Here is a 19,117-nt window from a genome sequence, read left to right as displayed (position 1 = left end):
CGGGGGACAGCTTCCTGGGCCCCTCGCCTCTCAGAAATGTCCCCTCCGCTGGGGGCCTTTTTGAATGGGTATAGAGGTGAGGGGTCTTCCTTGGCAGGTTCCACCCACCTGGCCATGGCCAGCCCTCTGCCTGACAGCTCACAAAGAGGTGCAGACTCCTGTGTCTCTAATAAAATGTGAAACTGGGCTGGGGATGTGCTCAGTGATTGACTGCCTCTGAGTTCAATCCCTAGTTCCCTCCCCACCAAAAAAAAAAAAAAAGAGATGCAGCTTCAGGAGGCTCTAGGAGACAGACAGGTGGCTTCCAGGAGAAACTGGTTTAATAATGTGGCCTTAGAGCCCCCACCCTCATTTCTGGATGTGAGGCTCTGTCCAGGGCTCTAAGATCACCAGTCACCAGCATGCAGTGCTTAGCTGGCCTGAGATGTGGTCAGAGAAAGTTCCTGTCTGGGCTCTGCTGGATGGGAGTGGGTGTCTACAGCCCTCGCTCCTTGCTCTTTGAAAGGGTGACGGCACAGCATGCCCCTAACCGGTGGGGCAACCATGACTTCCTGTCCTGGAGCCCCTGCAGGCAATTTTTTGGGGACAGCATCCTGCGGGGGACAAACCTGGAGTCCAGGTCACCAGCCTAACCAGCCTGGAGCTCTGGCCCACCTGAGACAGGTGGGAACAGCTGGGAGCAGGTGCATATGAAATCAAGCAGCAGGTGGTGAGTGTCAAACTCCAGAGGCCAGGAGCCAACATCAGCACAGGGAGGCCAGAGAGGCCCTGCCCACCTGGGGAGTCCTGTGGCCTAGGGCTGATGGATGGAGGCTGGCACTGCCAGGTGGCAGGTTTGGCTGGGAGAGGCCTTGGTTTGGGTGGGTGAGTGGCTTGCAGCTGAGAGGCCATCCATGGCATGGCTCAGCCTGAAGATAAGCCAACCGCCTAGAGGCAGATGAGCACCCCATCCAGCCCGTGTGAGTCCTCAGTATAAAATAATACACATATAAAATAATACTCCGTGCACTGGGAGTGGGCCCACCACCGTGCTGCCTCCCTCTGCAGCAAGGGTGGCAACAGTCCAGCCAGGTCTAGCTGTCCTCCGCCCTCCTCTGGTTCTTGGAATGAAACTTGTTCATGAGTTCCTCCAATTCCGACCCACTTTGCTGCTTCTAGGGAGAAGGGATGAGGAGCTCAGACAAGGGGCCAGAGGCCACGACCCCACTTCTTCCCAGCACCCCAGGAGCAGGTAGGTGGGTGTACTGTGAAAGAGGCACTGGAGCGGGGCGCTCACCTCCAGCATCGCCTTCTGCACTGTGAGTTGGCTGTACACGCGGATGCCCTCCTCCCCGCACACCCTCTTCAGCTCATCTTTGTTGAGGGAGAAGAGCTGGGGTCCAGTCAGGATACCCAGGTTCTCCACGATCCTGGGGGTGGTAGAGAGTCAGGGCGCGGGGGTGGGCATGGCAGCCGGCGACGGCTGCGTGCACTGGCGGGCACTTGCTCAAACCCGCAGCCCTTCCGCTCACCGGCCGCTGAAGGCCTTGGCTTCTAGCCAGGCCCGGACTTCATCCGGGCCGGACTCAAAGGTGAGTGGCAGGTGCACCGGCTGGGTGCGCTCCACGCGGAAGTGCCTCTGCGGCTGCCCCTTGATGTGGCTAATTTTCTTCATGAGCTCATCGTTGACTTCATCCATGTGGTGGATCAGCTCTGCAGGAGCGGGTGCTGAGCCGGGGACCCGCGCAGGCCCTGGCTTCCCCCTGCCCTCCCAGGCCGCCCCGCACCTCCTTGCTCCCTCTCCATGTCAGCGCCCTCTCACCATCTTTGTTCCCTGCGAAGATAGGGGGCAGTTTATGCATCGGGCTGGCGGGACCCCAGTATTTCTGGCTGGCCTGCAGGGGCAGGTGGTGAGGTGGGTGCTCTGAAGACCTGCCCAGACCCCCACCTGACTTGTGGGCCGGCCACAAGGGAGGAGCCTCTGCACAGGTTCTGGCCCAGGGCTGGGCTGCAGCGGCATTCCCAGGCTGAGGCTCAGCTGTCCCCCCAACCCCACCCAGGGCCAACGACTGTGTTGTGAGGGTGGGGCAGAACAGAGGCGGGCACCTGCTCCAGGGGGGCACCAATGTCCTCTGGCCGAACTTCATCCAGGATGTTGCAGGGCACATAGCCAGACTGGCCACTTCGGCTGCGAAGCTTCCACCACTGCCGGCCATCCTCCAGGACCTGCGGTGTCCCGGGGCCATCAGGTCTACTGTCTTTCCTGCCCTTGGACCCCCACCCTCCCCAGCCACGGGCACTAGTGTGGTTGCTGGGACTACTCACATGAGCCACACTTTGCAGAGAGGCAGAGAGTGCCCCATGTCTCCCCTGAGCTCAGCCCTCAGGCCACTGTGCATCCTGGCCCCAGGCTTCAGTCCTGGCTGGGGGGGGGCTACCCCTGCCTGGCCTTAGCAGGGTCCTGGAGGGAGGATGCTTCCTGGCCTCATTGTGGATGTAAACCACCCCCCTGCCCCAGCCTGCTCCACTTTCTGTCCCTCAGTGAGTGGCCTGGATTCAGGTTTGGCACAGTGGCTGCAGGGGAAGGCTCCCGGGTGGCCATGAGTGTCAAGCCCCTTCTCTGTTCACTGGAGGGCCCTCCACTTGGCAAAGTGACTGCCCAGCATCCAAGGGTTCCGCACACCCTCGGGAATCCCCCAGACCTGGAGGGCCCTCGGCAAGGCCGTGCTGGGAGTAGGGGAGATCCTGCCCATGGACCCAGCTGGAACCCAGAGCTGGGGACCCTAGGGAAATAGGCTGTGCCCATCTCGTGGTTCCACAGTTGGGTCACCTTCCCTGGTCAGGCTGACCCCTCACCTCTAGGACCTCATCCTTGAGCACCGACAGCTCGTTGGCATTGCGGGCTGTGAAGTCGTAGAGAATCTTCACATACTTGGCCGGGGCTGGTGTTGGCTGGTGGCCCCTACAAGGACCCAGGGGGACTGGAGCAGCAGCTTCCCAGGCACGCAGCTGCCTGGCTCTGCTGCCCAGGTTGCAGTGGAGGAGGGGCTGTCGCTCACAGCCCCGAAGAGAAACTGTGACAGCCCTGGAGGTGGAGTGGGCGGGAGGGCAAGATGCAGGGCCTGGCCCACCAGAGCTGCCGCTGGGTGCCTGGGGGTGACAGCGTCATGGGGCCAGGACATTTTCAGAGCCACAGCCCCTGGGTGCTGCACAGGGCACCCGCCTGCAGGCTCTCTGGAGGTCTGGACCTACATCCCCAGGGGCATGGGTGGAGCTGTTGGTGCAGATCCAGCGCAGAACAGGACTGCTCCCTGTCCCACTGCACTGGGAGGAGCAGGGTAGAGGCCGCCAGGGTGAACAGACAGCTGCTGAAAACACTTCTGTGTGGCTCTGCCTGGGGGCTGGAGCTGTGGCTCAGCGGGAGAGCTCTTGCTTCCCAGGTGTGAGGTCCTGGGTTCGAGCCTCCTCACCACACAAATAAAATAAAGGTACTGAAGTTCTCCTGGGGACCACAGGCCCAAGGTGGGCCAAGAGGATGGGCTTGTTTGGAATACGGATTTGCAGCCCCTTCCCTCCTGAAACCAGATTCTGGAACCTTGCAGGTTGCAATCCCAGGCAGACCCTGGGCCAGGAGTGAAGGTACAGAAGTGGGGGGCCAAGAGGGGTTCGCCCCTGGGTCTATTCTTTATGTATGGTGCTAGGGATGGAACCCAGGGGCGTTCTACCATTGCGCTCCACCCCCAACTCTTTTGATTTTTTATTTTGAAATCTGGTCTCCCTAAGTTGTCCAGGCAGTTCTGAGAGTGAAAAGCAGCTTCTCATCTGGAAGAGGCATTTTAAGCCACTTGAAGGAGGTGTTTGCCACCACCTGGTGGCAGCACAGCCCAGTCCATGCTGTGGAGGGCGGCACACCACCTCCCTGTAACGGGGCTTACCTGTGAGAGTGTGGGGAGCCGACTGGTGGTAAGACATCCCCCTGGGGTGTGGACTCAGAGGAGAGACTGTGTTTCGGGGAGTTTCTTATGGAGAGTCGGCTCACAGGGGTGGGCTGTGGGGAGAGCAGGGCTTGATGTCGGGTGGAGGCCAGGCAGTGCCAAGCAGGGTCCCAGGACAAGGGGCACAAGACAGAGACTCCGTGAGTGTTCTGTGACCTGGCAGGCCGGGCACGGGACAGCCGCAGCCATGGCTCCAGGGGTGGCAAGGGCAGCAGTTGGCAGCGGTAGGGGAGGCCAGCTCCAGAGGGGTGGGGTCTGACCTGGTCATCGGGGTCCGAGGCCAGTCCTTCCATCTCCCAGGGAGCCTCCTGCAGCACCTCCAGAGGCGGTTCCCAGCCACTGTGGAACTTGGGCACGTACAGGGGCACCTGTGGCTCCTTCGGCCACTCAGAGCTGGGGTGGGCAGTGCCGGGGTCAGCCAAGACTCCTCCTGGAGCTGGCCCACCCAGGACCCCATTCTGGTCCGGGCCCTGCCCCTCACCCTGTCCATACCGGGGCCGGGTCCAGGTGTCCCCCAGGGACTCCCACAGTGACATCTCCTTGGGTACCAGGTGGCCACGTAGGAAGGCCACAGCCTCCTGGGAGAGCAGCGGGCTGAAGACGGAGCGGGCCATGTCTGGGCCTCCGCAGGTGTTGACGATCTGGGGGACGGCGTGGCTCAGAGGGGCGCCCCAGCCTGCAGCTGCACAGGGGCCACCCTGGGTCCCCGCCCCCCTCCGCCCCACCCGCCCCAGCCCCAGGCACCAGGTCCAGAGGCCCGAAGAGGAAGTGCACCAGCTCCGCCGCACTGGGGTTCTGGATGTGCTTCTGCAGCTTGGCCTGGAGGGAGCGGGCAGGTGACAGGTGGCAGGGAGAGGGCAGGTGACAGATGGTGTGGGGGAACCTCCACCCTCACCACCGGCACAGGGCAGGCCTGGACTCACCAGCAGATTGATGGCCAGCTTGGTTTTCTGGAAACAGTCGACAAACTCACCCTCAGAGGGGGGCCGGGCACGCAGCGTTAGGACGCCCTCTGGCACAGGGTGGAGGCCGTGAGCGGGCTGGCCGGCTCCGGGCCTTGTGGGCCCTGCCTGCTGTCCAATGCTGAGCCCCCCAGGCCAGCCGTCCCCAGCTCGGGGCCCTGCGCAGCCCCCCACGCACCTGCCGGCCCCTTCTTGCCCTTCTTCTTCCCTTTCTTCCGCTGGTTCAGCTGCTTGAAGGCCTCGGCCGCCTTCTGTAGCCGGGCCACGAACCACTCGATGTCGTCCAGGGCGCAGTTGAGGATTTGCTGGGGTCAGAAGAGCAGGGGTGAGCTTCAGACCTCCATCCACTCTGGGGCTGCTCTGCAGGCAGCAGGCCGTCGTCTGGGCCCATTGCAGGGGAGGCCGGGAGGGCCCATTGCAGGGGAGGCCGGGAGGGCCCAGCGGGGGTGGGAGGGCACCCACCGTCTCCTTCTCTATCCTCTGAGCCAGCACCGCCCGAGGCTCCTCATCCTGCGATTCCCGGCGGCGGTAGCCTGGTGGGGACAGAGCAGCTGCCCAGGGGCCCTGCAGACCCTCCAGGGAGCCCCGACCTAGCCCTGGGCCTACCTGGCTCTGTGAAGGGTGCTGGCAGGCCCACGCGGTTCTTGGCCTGAGGACAGTCCCCAGCCTGGCGCTGAAAGGGGATGGGAGCTGGACTCTGGGGAGGCGGCAGGATGGACTGCCGCTGCCGGATCTTCTCCTGGTGCCCCCTGGAGGGGACAGGCAGGCCTGCTCAGCTGGCCACCACCCCAGTCCTGGGCAGCTGCCTCCTTGGTGCCCTCCCTGCCCTGGTGAGAGCCCAGCTCCCCGGGTCCCCAGGGCCCTACTTCAGGGTCTGTGGCCGCAACTTCTTCCCCATCCGGTAGTCGGCCAGCGCGCTCTGGATGTCCTCTTGCACCAGCTCCGCCTGGGGGACAGGGGCATCAGGCTGGCTCAGCGGGTGCCTCACCCGCCCCTGTCAGCTGCCTCACCTCCACCTCGTCGCAGTGGAAGAAGTGCACGTCGGGCTTGCTCTGCTCCGAGTCCTGGCACACCAGCAGCAGCACCGAGGGGTAGCGCAGCTGGTTCAGTACCGTCTGGCTGCGCAGCACGGTGGGCAGCGGGAAGTTCTCCAGCTCTTCCTGGGGGCAGAGGGCAGGCGGTGACGTGGCCTCAGCCGGCCCTGGACACAGATGTGGGCCGTGGCCACAGGCAGGGAATGGACCACAGATGTGGCCAAGAAAGGGACCAGTGCCCTGCCAGAGGCGTGATGGAGCAGCGTGGGCTCCTGGGACACAGAGGCGGCAGGAACTTGCAGGGGCAGGAGGGACCAAGTCCAGGGACAGGACTGACACTGCTCACACTGCAGACACTTCTTGAGTGCAGACCCCAGGGGCACAGCCAGGCCTGCTGAGTGCAGTCTGTGAGCCTCTTGCAACTGGACACAGCCTGCCCCACTGCAGGTTGCTGCCTGGGCTCTGGCCAGGTTGATCCTGCTGGCCCTTGGCCTCGTCCTCTTCCACATGCTCACCCCAGAGACCCGGCACCCATGGGAGACCAGTAAACAGCAGCCTGCTCCACCGCCTGACCTGGTTCTCCACGTCCAGCAGCCGCAGGGCCTTGTCGTCCACCTGCAGCAGCACCTCCTGTGCCCAGACCTTCTCCTTGGCACTGAGCTGCACCAGCTTCCGGATGGCGTCGTCCACAGATGTGATGGCCTCACTCTTGTCCATGATGAATGTGGCCAAGTGCTGGGGGGCAACAGTCACGACTGGGTTCAGCCGGGCTTGGGCCCAGGGCTGGGGGCCCCCGCCCACCCAGGGGGTCCCGCAGGGCCACAGCTTTATCTCAGGTGGAGGCGCCCCTATTCTGCCCTGGTTGACATCTTTGGGGATCACAGTGGTGCACTGATAAAACCTGAAAGCATTCCTGGCTGCCCGGCCACCTTGGGCACTCCTCTGCCCTCCCCACCTCTTGCTGCTAGGCCCTTCTCCTCTCTCAGGACCTCACACTACATCTGTGTGCTGGGCCCGAGGCCGGTCCTGCCCTCAGGATGCCCTCACCCAGAGCAGTCGGATCCGGGATTGGCTTCTCGGGGACATGGGTGGAAAGAGCGCATCTGGGGGTCTTCCGCAGCCTGGCCTGGCCTGGCCTGGCCTGCCCCCATGAGCTGCCCTCTACCTCATCAGTAAAACCCTCCCACAGAGCTTCAGGCTTCAGTCAACAATGCTGGGACAGGTGGATAAACTAGCTAGGCTGGGACATCAGACAACACAAAGCCACAAAAGCACTAGAGAAATCAGACAGTGATTTCTCACCAAGTCTAAGGGAACTTTCTCCACGGGGCACTTTGCCCAGCAAGGTGGAAAACACACGAACTCCGAAGAAGAGACTAACCAATCTGACAATTAAAAAAAGATTTCTGACTGGGTATCGCTCAGCCGTGTAGTGCTTCCTAGCATGCAGAGGCCCTGGTTCAATCCCTAGCACCAAAAAATAAAAAACAGCCAGATGCAGTTCAAGGCCAGCCTCAGTAATTTAGCGACACTTTCTCTAAACAAACAACACAATAAAAAGAAATAAAAAGGGCTGAGGATGTAGCTTAGTGGTGGAGCTCTCCCAGATTCAGCCCAGTATCGCCCCCACACGCGCAAATAAAGGATATTGATAATAAGTAAGTAAACAAATAAATCTTAAGTAAGCACACAATAACACTGCAACAGAAAATTGCCAAAGGATATGAGCACAAAGAAAACAAATATAAATAACTTTTTTTTAGTTGTACATGGGCATAATACCTTTATTTTATTTATTTATTTTTGTGCGGTGCTGAGGATCAAGTGCAGTGCCTCGCAGGTGCTGGGCAAGCACTCTCCTGCGGAGGCACAACCCCAGCCCTGTAACTTTTTAATACAGAAAATCATATGTAAATCTCATTGAATAAAAGAACCACACATTGAAACTCTGAGCCTTTATTATTTTAGCAATAAGTCACTGTCTCTTTCACCTATTCTACTGTCCAACCCTCGAAGTCACTAGGGTACATCGTGGTTCAGATGTGGAGACAGGCAATGTCACCTAGCACCTGCCAGCCTCCTGGGCAGAGGCTGGTGACAGCTGTAAAGGCACACATCTTCCCTCCCAGCTCTGCTGCAGGTGGCCTGTGCAGGTGCAGTGTGGCGCTGGGCCAGGCTGCTCCCTGCAGAGCCACTTGCAATAACAAAGACTGGGTGCGACTCACGTGGCCATCAACCAGAGAAAGAGTGAGTGGGCGAAAACACACAGCAGAATCCGATGGGGCTGTGTGGGGCGGAGGAAGCCCTGAAATGCACGCTGTTAGCACCACACAGAACAACCCACCACATGAAACCAAGCTGCGAGGCCACCAGCGAGCTTAGGACACCTCACATGGCTGAGACCACCCAGGGAACACTCTTGGACCACCATGAAATTAAAGTCAGATGAATAGCCAAAAGTTAGATAGAAAATCCTCAAAGGTTTGGAAATCAAGCTACATAGTTCTAAATAACCCATGGGTCAAAATTGAAGTCACCAGGAGAAGTAAAATATATTCTGGGGTTGGGGAGATATAGATATGTATATATCTATCTTGTGTTCTGTCCCCAGCACCACAAAAAAATTCTGAAGTATAATAAAAACAGGCATAATATATTACGATTGGTGGACTACAGCTACAACTGCTGGCTCTCCCACTCCCCGACTCCCCAGGCTAGGGACTGAACCCAGGCGTGCTCCAGCAGTGATCTATATCCTCAGCCCTTTTATATATATATATATATTTTTTTTTTTTTTTGAATTCAGGATTTTTTGGAGGAGGGGAGGGGAGTACCAGGGATTGAACTCAGGGGCACTCTACCACTGAGCCACATCTCTAGTCCTATTTTGTATTTTATTTAGAGACAGTCTCACTGAGTTGCTTAGTGCCTTGCCATTGCTGAAGCTAGCTCTGGACTCAGGATCCTCCCTCTCAGCCTCCCGAGCTGCTGGGATGACAGGCATGTGACACAAAGCCCAGCTGAATTCAGGATCTTGATAAGTTGCCTGGACTGGTCTTGAACTTGTAATCCTCCTGCCTCAGCCTGCTGAAGAGTTGGGATTACAGGTGTGTACCACCACACCCAGCTCAGGCAGTGCATTGAGGGAAATTTATAGTTTCTGATGACTATGTTAGGCAAAAAGTTAAGACTTAGGATCAGTGACCTAAACTTTCAGCTTAAGAAGCTAGAAAAACGTGCTGGGGTGTGACTCAGTGGTAAGCACTTGCCCAGCATGCAAGGGCCCGGGCCCAACCCCCAGTACCACAGGGAAAAAGCTACAAAAACACAATAAAATAGACCCCAAAGAGAGTGGAAAGAAGTAAATTAAAAGTACAAATCAATAGAGAAGCCGGGCACAGTGGTGCAGGCCTGTAATCCAGTGGCTCCAGAGGCTGAGGCCGAGGACCACAAGTTCAAAGCCAGCCTCAGCAACAGTGAGGCGCTGAGCAACTCAGTGAGACCCTGTCTCTAAATAAAATACAGAATAGGGCTGGGGATGTGGCTCAGTGGTCAAGTGCCCCTGGGTTCAATCCCTGATACCCACCCCCCAATAAACAATCAATAGGGAAAAATCCAACAAAGTTAGTTTTGAAAGAAATGTTAAAATTGATAAATCCCCAGCAAGAGCGATCGAGAAAAATGCTAGAAACGATCCCTTCAAAACCAAGAGGACAGAGGGGACATGTCCACACTACACACAGGCACCACAGAGGCGGCCCAGCACTCAGCCTCACTGGCAAAGCGCAAGTATCGAAGGAAGAAACAACAAGAAGCGTCACGAACTTTCTGAAAACCGAGGTGAGAACTCTTCCCTCCTGCCCTGTGAGGTCAGCATAACCCTGACCCCCAAACCTGCCAACAGTACTATCTGAGAAAGTTGCAGGTCAATATCTCTGGGAGACATGGACACAAAACCCCTCAACAAAATATTAGCAAATTCGCCCATCAGCACATAAAAAGGATAGTAGAGCCAGGCGCAGTGACACATGCCTGTCATTCCCACGACTCAGGAGGCTGAGGCAGAAAGATGGCAAGTTCAAGGACAGCCAGGCCCTGTCTCAACATAAAAAAAAAAGAAAACAACAACAACAACAACAAAAAAAGCTGAGGACGCAACTCAGTGGTAGAGGTTCCCTGAGTATTGGGGGGAGGGGGGAAAGCTAGTATACCTGGAAGAAAATGAAGTTATCCCAGAAATGCCAGGTTGGTTCAACACACATAAAAGTCAACCAGGGAGCCAGGTACAATGGCTTACACCTGTGATCCCAGTTACTCAGGAGGCTGAGGCAGGAGGATCACACATTAGAGGTCAGCCTGGGAAACTGAGCAAGACCCTGTCCCCAAATAAAAATAAAAAGGGATGGGGGTGCAGCTCAGTGGTAGAGCACTTGCCTAGCATGAAGGGGCCCCAGACTCAATCCTAGCACCACCAAGAATAAAAAAAAAAATCAGTCAAGCCAGGCACAGTGGTGCATACCTGTAATCCCAGCGGCTAGGAAGGCTGAGGCAGGAAGATTGCAAGTTCAAAGCCAGCCTCAGCAACGGTAAGGCCCTAAACAACTCAGTGAGACCCTATCTCTAAATTAAATACAAAATAGGGCTGGGGATGTGGCTCAGTGGTTGCATGCCCCTGAGTTCAGTCCCTGGTAAAAAACAAAACCAAACAAAAAAACCTCAGCCAATGTAGTTCACTACACCAGCAGTGGCCAATGAACCTCAATAGATTTGGGGATAAGTATCTAACAAAATCCAACACCCATCATGATCAAAAACTCAGCAAAAGAAATTCGAACTTCTCACATTAATAATAGGTATCCACAAAAACAGGCATCAGTAGGACACTGGACGCTCTCTCCAAGACTGGACCTCTGCAGACCCATCATGCTCTCATCTTCATCTAGCATTGTACTTTAAACAGGGAGATGGGGCAAAAAAATAAATGAATGATATGAAGACAGGAAATGAAGAGTGGTCTTTATTTTCAAGCAATCTGATGTGTATATAGAAAATCCAAGCATTTTACAAGTCAATCACAAGTAATTTGCAAATGACTTAATTCACCAGTCTCAGGACACTTGATCATCATACCAAAGTTCAATTGTTTTTCTATAGGCTAACAGCAGACAACTGTTAAAAAGAATACCATTTGTTTTCCATTAATGGGCATTGAATCCAGGGGTGCTCTACCACTGAGCCACTTCCCCAGCTCTCTCTCTCTTTTTTTTTAAATTTAGAGACAGGGTCTTGCTGAGTTGCTAAATGCTTCCTAAGTTGCTGAGGCTGGCTTTGAACTTGCAATCCTCCTGCCTCAGCCTCCTGAGCCACTGAGACTACAGGCATGCACCACTGCACCAGCACCATTTGTAATGACATATAAAAATCAAATGCCTAAGCAATAATTTAACAAAGGATATGCAAGCCTCCTATAATGAAGACCACAAAACACTGATGAGAAATTAAAGAATACCTATTAATGGAAAGGTATCCCATGTTCATGGATGGAAAGACACAATATTGTTCAAGTGTCAACTCTTTCTAAAGTGATTCAGAGATTTGACTTGATGCCAATCAAAATTCTAACAGCATCTTTTAGGAGGAGAAATACACAAGTTGATTCTAAAATTCAGATGCAAGTATAAGGAACTCAAGCCAATCTTAGTTGGGCTTGGTGGTACACATCCGTATTCCAAGTTTCACAGAAGGCTGAGACAGGAGGGTTATTTAAGCCTAGAAGTTTGGGACCAGCTGGGCAACAGAGCAAAACTCCATTTCTAAAACACAAGAGTGGGGGGAGAGACATAGGATATTTTGAAGATAAAGAACAAAGCTGTGGGACTCACATGGCCTGAGTTCACGACTGATAAAGCCACAATGAGTTGAAGCTTGCACACAGCCTTATAGATCAGTGAAATGACGATTCCAGAAACAGACCTGTCCCTATCTGGCTAATCAGTTCCAGGAGGGGAGGAAAGCCTTCTCACTATGGCTGGACATGCACACAAGAGAAAACAAGCCTGGATCCCCACTCCACACCATGCCCCCAAAAACACCTGGAGGGGACGGTGGACCTAGATGCCAAGGCCACACTACAGACATCCAAAGGCAACAAAGGCACAGTTCCTCAGGAGGCAAAAAGCCCCCCACAGAAGGAAAAAAGGTGGTCTGATTAGACGTCACCAAAATGTCACATTTGTGTCCCTCGAAAGACAGTGATGCGTATGAGTGGACAAGCCACAGACAGGGAGAAGGTGGTGCTGACCCTCACACCTGACTGCACGTATGAAGACGTCCACATGGATCAGAAGCACCTCCACCTGTATGTGGGCAGAAGCAGCATCAGGGGAGAGGCCTGGGGCCAGGTGGCTGGCAAAGATGCCCTCGCAGCCCGGGGCGGGCACGGAGTCATCCTCTGCCACGCCTTCTCAAAGTCAGTTCAGGAAGCTGAGGAGGCTGTAAACTACAGGGTCCTGTCGACAGAGACAGGGAGGTGGGGCTGCGACCTCAAAGGGTCTGGCAGGAGCTTGGGGTGGCAGAGCCAGGCTGGGTGCCGCCGATGTGGTCACAGGACTGCACGCCCCACCACATTTACTGTACCAAAAACACAGGCTTTGGCACCCTGCCTCCGCTCCGCTCCACCTTGCTGAGGTAGGTCTCTGATCCCTTCTCTGGGAGGGGTGGGAAAACCTCATCTCCTCCCACACCCTCTCTGGCCCCTGCAACAGCTGGGATGAGCCAGGCCAGCTGGGACCAAAGTCCAGGGGCCAGGCTGGGTCCTCACTGAGGAGAGCCAAGTCCCACCCCTGAGAAAGGTGGCGGAGCTGCTGCGGAGGAGGGGGCTGGCTGACCGGCCCACACTGACGGCTCTGCCTTGGGAAACTGCATCGCAATGGTCACTGCACAATGGCCCAGCCTGCCCAGAACACCGGTCATCCCAACACACTGGACCCCAGAGCCTCAAGTTCTTTGGATTCATCCTGAGGAAACAGGCTTAGACAGTGACTTCCTCAGCCCTGGGCCCAGTGAGGCCCACGGTGGGGAGGCCCCAGAGAGCCAGCACCGTGGGCCTGCAGCCACAGCTGGCTCTGCTCGCCCCTTACCTGCCTCCCCCTCATTCCTCCCCAGAGTCCCCCAAGCCTGGATCTCGGCCAGGAGCCCGGCCAGCTCGCAGGCATGGAAGGCCCCTCTGTAAAGTGTGTCTCCTGAGTTCTAGGTGTAGGACAAAGCCCTCCCAGGCTGGCGGCCGGTCCAAAGGGCGCTGGGTGGCCGGGTACGCAGGGTAGCTCCGAGGCAGCACGGCCACCTGAAGCTCCCGCAGTGCTCCATAAAGAGTGTCTTTGTTTCAGCTTCTCCTGCTAATCCAGTTCCTTGTTTTGGGGCCAGGATGACGACTTCCTTCCCAGAGGCTCCTGTGCACAGCCCCAGGGGGCCTCCCCAGCACACCTGGGGTGGTGCCAACCTCAGCACCAAGTCCCCAGGGAAAGCTCCCCAGACTGAAGGGCCTGACCCCACTGTGGCTCAGCCAGGGACCCGTGGGGGGCAGTCCCTGGCTCTGGTCTCCCCACTTGTCCCCGGGGCCTCAGTTTCTCCACCTGCTCATGCACCCCGAAGCACAGGGTCTCACCTGGACATGGTACTGGGAGGTCTCGTGCATGATGACATTGGAGTTGGAGTACTTCTTCCTCTGCTCTGGACGGGGAGATGGTGGCCACTCAGCCCAGATCTCAGGACTGCCAGCCCCCAGTTCAGGTGGGACTGGACTCCAGGGGGCCGCAAGGGAGGGCGGAGTCAAGGTAAGGGGTGCTTCTCTTGGGCCCCTCATGAACACCAAGGATCACAGGTGTGAGATCCATGAGGACCCTGCTCAGACCACGAGGACTCTCAGGAAGCCCTCTGCTCCATCCAGCCCAGGCTCACCCCAGGGGAGACACCCATGGCTCTGAGAGGGAGGGCAGCCAGAGGCTATGGGACTTGTCCTGGGGGACTGGAGGCTCAGCCTCACCAGAGGCTAGCCAACCCCTGTGCCCACCTGCCCAGGGGAGAGGTCTAGGCCAGGGCTTGCCCACCCTCAGAGCCACCACCACCAGAATCTTCCTCCTTTCTAGGGGCTTCTTGCTGTCCAGACGGGGGGTGGGTGTAGCACCCAAAGGCACACGTGAGGGCTGCGGCCAGCCGGGAGGGCAGCCTGGCTCCCTCCTGGAGAGACACCTGGCCACCGGCCACCTGCCCCGATCGAGTTGCAGAGACGCCCAGGGAATCAATACTGTGGCTCTCTGAATTATTTGTAAAGGGCTCTCCCCTTACTGCTGGGGGAGGGGTGTTCTGTGCCAGGAACTTTGGGGACAGACCCCACAAGCTGTCAGAGGCCTCCTCCAGGTACCCAGGGCTGACCAAGCCTGAGGTCCTCTGGGCCAGGGCCAGGCAGTCCCCTACTTCCCCAGCCTGGTCCCTTCTCCAGCTTCACTCACCAAACAGATCCTTCGCGCTCATCTTAGCAGCACCATCGGACCGGCCCAGGCTGCCGCTGTGGGGGGGGGCAGGTGAGGGGGGCCGCCACGCCCTCCCCGGGGGCCCTCCCCGGGGGCTGCTGTGGGCAGTGAGGGTGGGCATGGGGCTCACTTGGCAGCACCAGGGCAGCAGCTCATGGCTCCTGACTGGCTCATGGCGTCCTTGGTGGCGGCCCGCAGCCGGGAGGGCAGAACTCAGTGTGGCCGAGTCTGGGGCCCGATGCCTGGCCCACACCTGAGAGGACAGAGGAACTGAGCTGACACCTTCTCTGGTCCTGGCCAGTGGCCTTGCTATTCCCAGGACAGGGCCTCCTCTCTCTACCCCGGGTCCAGGGCAGGAATTCAGTGACTTGACCAGATTCCACAGGGGGTCCTCAGGAAGTGGAGCTCCCTACCCTGCAACCCAGCTAGTGGCCACTGAGCCCCATCTTGCCTCAGACCTTCAGACTGCATAGGGTTGCCCCCCCACACCCAAGAGGCTGCCTAGGAGGCTCTGAAGAGGGTGATGGGGGGAAAGCATCTTCTCAGCAGAGTTCAAGTAGGTTCAAAGGCCCTGGGGCAGGTAGCAGCCAGCAGGAGTGGAGGGCAGGGGCATGAGGCTGGAGCCTGGGGAGGGGCACACAGTGCAGAGGGATCTCTGGCTCCCGCCTTCCAGTCCTGCCCCACCCCAGGCACCTACCCCACAGGGGCCTCTGCACCCTGTGGTGAACACATAGCCCACACCTGTCCACCCTTAGCTCTCTTTGGGCCCTTGGAGAGCAAGCAGGGAAGCCCTGTGGTAGGGAATCCTGGGGTCCCTGGTACTTAAGGGGTAGTCTCACCCTGATGAGAAGGCAAAATGGGGAAACCAGGGTAGGACCCTTGGCAGCAGGAGCCGGCCCAAGAAAGGACCTGGGGAAGGTGGGCGCAGGGTGGGGGTTCAGAGGGATGGGTGCTGTCCCAGCCTCCCCGTAGCAGATTCCCAGGCCTGACCACTGTCCAGCTGCACTCTGGGAAAGAGGACAGGTGGCTAAAGTGAACAGGGTCTGATCTGGGTTGGACCCTGGGACCTTCCTGGGAGGGAAGCAAACCCTGGGGGCTTAGGTGGGGAGAATGCCCTGTGGGGACCACCAGTGCAGAACTGCCCCCGGTCCCAGGTGGAACAGGTGGACAGCACCTCTGTGGCGGCTCCCTGGGGGGTCCTGGGTCCACACAGGAAGGCCATCCTCCTGACTTCAGTGTTTGGGTCTACCAGGGTGGGGCCACCAGCCGGGGTGCTGGTATGGAGAGCTGAGGGGCAGGCTGGGGCACCCCAGGACTTTCTGGTTTGACTAGGTCCTGCTGGGGAGCACTCCCAGGAGATGTGGGAGCCTGGGGGCTTTGGTCACTGCCTCATCCTGGCTCCTGCTCTGCCCCGCCCACATGCCACAGGGGGCTTGGCCAGATTGCCCTGTCCACCTATCCGTGGAGAATGTTTGGAATGCTCATGACCTCAGAGGGTGAGTCTGAGTGTTTGCTTATGGGGATTCCTGGCAGGCTGAACCAAGGGCACTGGGCACGTGGGTCCAGGTACACACACCTGGGAAAAAACAACCTCCAGACCCAGGCCTGCAGGCACGCAGACACACAGGCTGGGCTGCACAGCCCTCCCCTCAGCAGTGGGGGAGCGGGGGCCACTTAGAGGCCTGGGTGAAGCCTGCTCCCAATGGGCTTCAGCTGGGGGTGGGGAAGCCATGGAACTCAGAATAGGTGGAGATGGGTGCCCAGCCCTGGCCCTGGCCCCTGGGCTTCAGGCTGTACTTTAGTTTTATGGAGGCCATTTTCCGGGTATGAAGGGAGGACCCAGTATGTCTGGGGCCAGGCGAGTGGACAGTGGAGGGAGGAGGCCCCAGGAGGGCAGAGAGGGTGGAGGAACTGGCTCCAAGTTCAAATTCCAGCTCCACATGCTGAGTGACCTTGGGGAGGGGTCAGCTTAGTCATCAGGGCTCCTAGCTGCCCTCATGGGAGTCGGGTGGGGCCCTGGAACAGGGCAGTCCCTCAGGCCCTTCTGTGACCTGAGGAAAGAGCCCTGTCCAGGTCGGAGGGAGGAAGAGACAACTTGGAAACTTCTAGGGGGGAGGGTGGATACACTTGAGGAGACGTGGGCAGGCACAGGGTGCAGAAGCCTGGCTGGATGGAAGCACTGGGCCCACAGGGCCTGGGTACTGGGCAGGTCCAGCAGAGGCCTGGGCACAGGATGGCAGTGCAGATGGGCTATCCCCACCAGGGGCCCCTCCTTGCACAGCAAGGATTGTGCACTGGAATAGGGGCAGAGGTGGTCTGTGGGGTGTGCTTACTTCCGCCCCTGCGGGGGGGGGGGGGACACCCTCACACAAAGGGGCAGTTCTAGAGCAGCCCTGCCCAGGGACCAGGAACCTGAAATGGCCAGATTGGATTCCCACAGGTCCTGGTAGCCCACCCTCCAGGATGGGCCAGGCAGGGCTCCTGCAGCCACACCCCCAGCCTTCCTCCCTCTCAGACTCCACACCTCACCTCTGACCAGCAGCCTGACCCAACCTGATGCCATCCTGGCCCAACCCTCCAGAGAGTTCCAGGGCCTGGGCTGTGTGCCCACCTTCAGGGTCCTACCATGGAGGAGGCCCCAGCCTCCTCCAGGGGATGAGAAGCCCCTTCTCCGGATGCAGGGATTCCTCCACCTAGCCCCAGGGCTGGGAGGGCATGGGACCTGCATGGGTGAGTCACCTGCCACTGGCTTAAAAATATCCCTGCACGCGGGCCGCGCCCGGACACTGGCAGACCGGGCCGCAGTGGACCGGTTCTTGGGCCAAGAGCCCCCCCCCCCAAACCTCCTGCGCCCCCGCGCCCGGCCACCCCGGTCCAGCTATCCCCAGGGCCCCAGGCGCCCAGCTGCCTCCCGCACCCGGCCCCGCCAGAGCCCCGCGTCCCATCGCCGCTGAGGAAACTGAGGCCCCGACGGATGAGCGCCTTCCTCGCCCTCACCTGCTCGCGGCAACTGCGTCCTCGCTGCGGCCAGTCCCCCGGTCCGTGTGTCCGCCAGTCTGTCCGCGCCTTGGCCACCGCACTAGGTCTCCGCTGGCGGGCGGGTCGCTTCGCGGGGCGGGGCGGGGCGGGGCCGCTAGAGGACGAACCTGAGCGACAGGTTACCGAGTCACCGGGGAGCGGGCGCGCGGGGGAGGCAGGGGCGGGCCCGGGACGCCCCGCCCCCGCCCGCCTGGCCCGGCTGCGCGCAGCGGAGTTCCTGGCGGTCCCAGCTCACTGGGGCGCTGCGCGGCCGCCCAGCCCTCCCCGCGGGACGTTCCGGGCCCCTAGCTTCAGAGCCCTTCCTCTTCAGCTGGCCCATCTGGTGTGGGATGCTGGGGCAGAGCCATGTCTGAGTGGAGGTCAGAGGTAGGAACTAGCTAGGACCCACAGCCCTAGCTCCCAGTCCAGGAGTTCCTAAGTCCCCTTTCTCTGCACCCCACCTCATCCCGGGCACCTCCAAAGGGTGGGAGTGTCTGGTGGGAGGGGACACCTGTGGCCCAGACTGTCCTGTGAGCTTCTGGCTCTGTCTCATCAGGCGGTCTCCCAGAAGGCCCTGAGCAATCCTGTTGCTATGCACAGGACAGGGTGGGGCGCACAGAGAGCGAGAAGCCAAGGTTGGCTGGCAGTGGAGGAGGTGAAGGGGATAGAGACATCCTGGGCACATGCCGGGTCCCCAGGGATCCAGCTCTGTTCCCAGGGTGGGGGCAGAGGGAATGAGTACTGTCAGGAAGTCAGGACTGCTGGTGTTTGCCCTGGGCTGGCATGGAGCAGCCATGGGGAGGTGGGCACTCTGCCCTGGAGGGCCAGAGCCACTGGCATCTCTGTGGTCTGCACCGAACCCACAGGTGAGCTCAGCAGAAGGGTGGCAGGAATGGCCTTTGTCCTCTAGTCCCAGCACCTGCCTGAGTCCAGACAAGACCTGCTTCCTGGTGCACAGCCTTTGCAGCTGAACTCAAGAACCTGGCCTAGTCCTGCTCCACATGTGACTCCATCCTGAACCAGTGTGCAGAGTCAAGCACTCTGCTCTGCCTGGCAGGGGCAGGCACACACCCATGCCCTCGCCCTTCCTCGGCAGGGTGAGGATCGGGCAAAAGCAGGAAGTGGACACCACAGGGTCAGCTGGGGCAGGTCCCAAAGCCACTCTGGGCCGCCTGGACCTGTAGTGTTTGCAGATGGTGTGGAACAGGTGACCTTCCCCTTTGTGTGCCAGTGAGAGGGGGGTGTCAAGGGCTCCAGACTCAGATCTGTTAACTGAAAGCTTTCTGCCCGGTCTGCAGAAGGAACCCGCAGCCCTTCTGGCCATCCTAATGGATGGTGCCCCAGCCACAGAGATGCTTGGGAGCACTGGCCTTTCCCCGCCTGCGTGTGGATCTGCTGCATGGGCACGCTGAGTGGGAGAGCGGGTGTCCAGGCTGCCTGACGTCCACTCTGGGTCAGACGAAGCCAGCTGAGGGCCCTGGGTGAGGACATGACAGTGACACTGGCTCTGGAGGAGGCCCAGGACACTGGCAGCCTGCCACCCTCAGCAGTGTACAGAGGAGCAGTGTTCTGACCAGGCGTCAGGATGGAGGGCAGCCTGG

General features: G+C 58.7%; 1 protein-coding gene across 2 annotated transcripts; it reads right to left on the bottom strand.

The window, feature by feature from the left end:
* Positions 1–589: 589 nt before the first annotated feature.
* On the bottom strand, positions 590–17,616 carry Eps8l2 (EPS8 signaling adaptor L2). Of its 2 annotated transcripts, XM_026379365.2 has the most exons (21): positions 17,496–17,616; positions 14,629–14,751; positions 14,478–14,533; positions 13,634–13,698; positions 6,544–6,705; positions 5,947–6,096; positions 5,803–5,882; positions 5,543–5,685; positions 5,399–5,469; positions 5,115–5,241; positions 4,898–4,986; positions 4,719–4,793; positions 4,467–4,615; positions 4,235–4,367; positions 3,915–4,027; positions 2,836–2,941; positions 2,086–2,205; positions 1,802–1,874; positions 1,512–1,692; positions 1,277–1,409; positions 590–1,154 (listed from the first exon to the last, which is right to left on the bottom strand). In XM_026379365.2, the coding sequence occupies exons 2-21, from the start codon at positions 14,670–14,672 to the stop codon at positions 1,074–1,076; spliced, it is 2,151 nt and encodes a 716-aa protein (XP_026235150.2). In that variant the 5' UTR covers positions 14,673–14,751; positions 17,496–17,616; the 3' UTR covers positions 590–1,073. The 2 variants fall into 2 exon arrangements, with proteins under 2 accessions (XP_026235150.2, XP_026235149.2); XM_026379364.2 differs by having other exon boundaries at positions 4,235–4,615.
* Between the last annotated feature and the right edge of the window lie 1,501 nt (positions 17,617–19,117).

The sequence above is a fragment of the Urocitellus parryii genome, chromosome 4, assembly GCF_045843805.1.
Source record: "Urocitellus parryii isolate mUroPar1 chromosome 4, mUroPar1.hap1, whole genome shotgun sequence".
In the NCBI taxonomy this organism is placed as follows: Eukaryota; Metazoa; Chordata; class Mammalia; order Rodentia; family Sciuridae; genus Urocitellus; species Urocitellus parryii.
The sequence above is the reverse complement of the archived record's forward strand: the minus strand, read 5'-3'. Positions and strand labels throughout refer to the sequence as shown.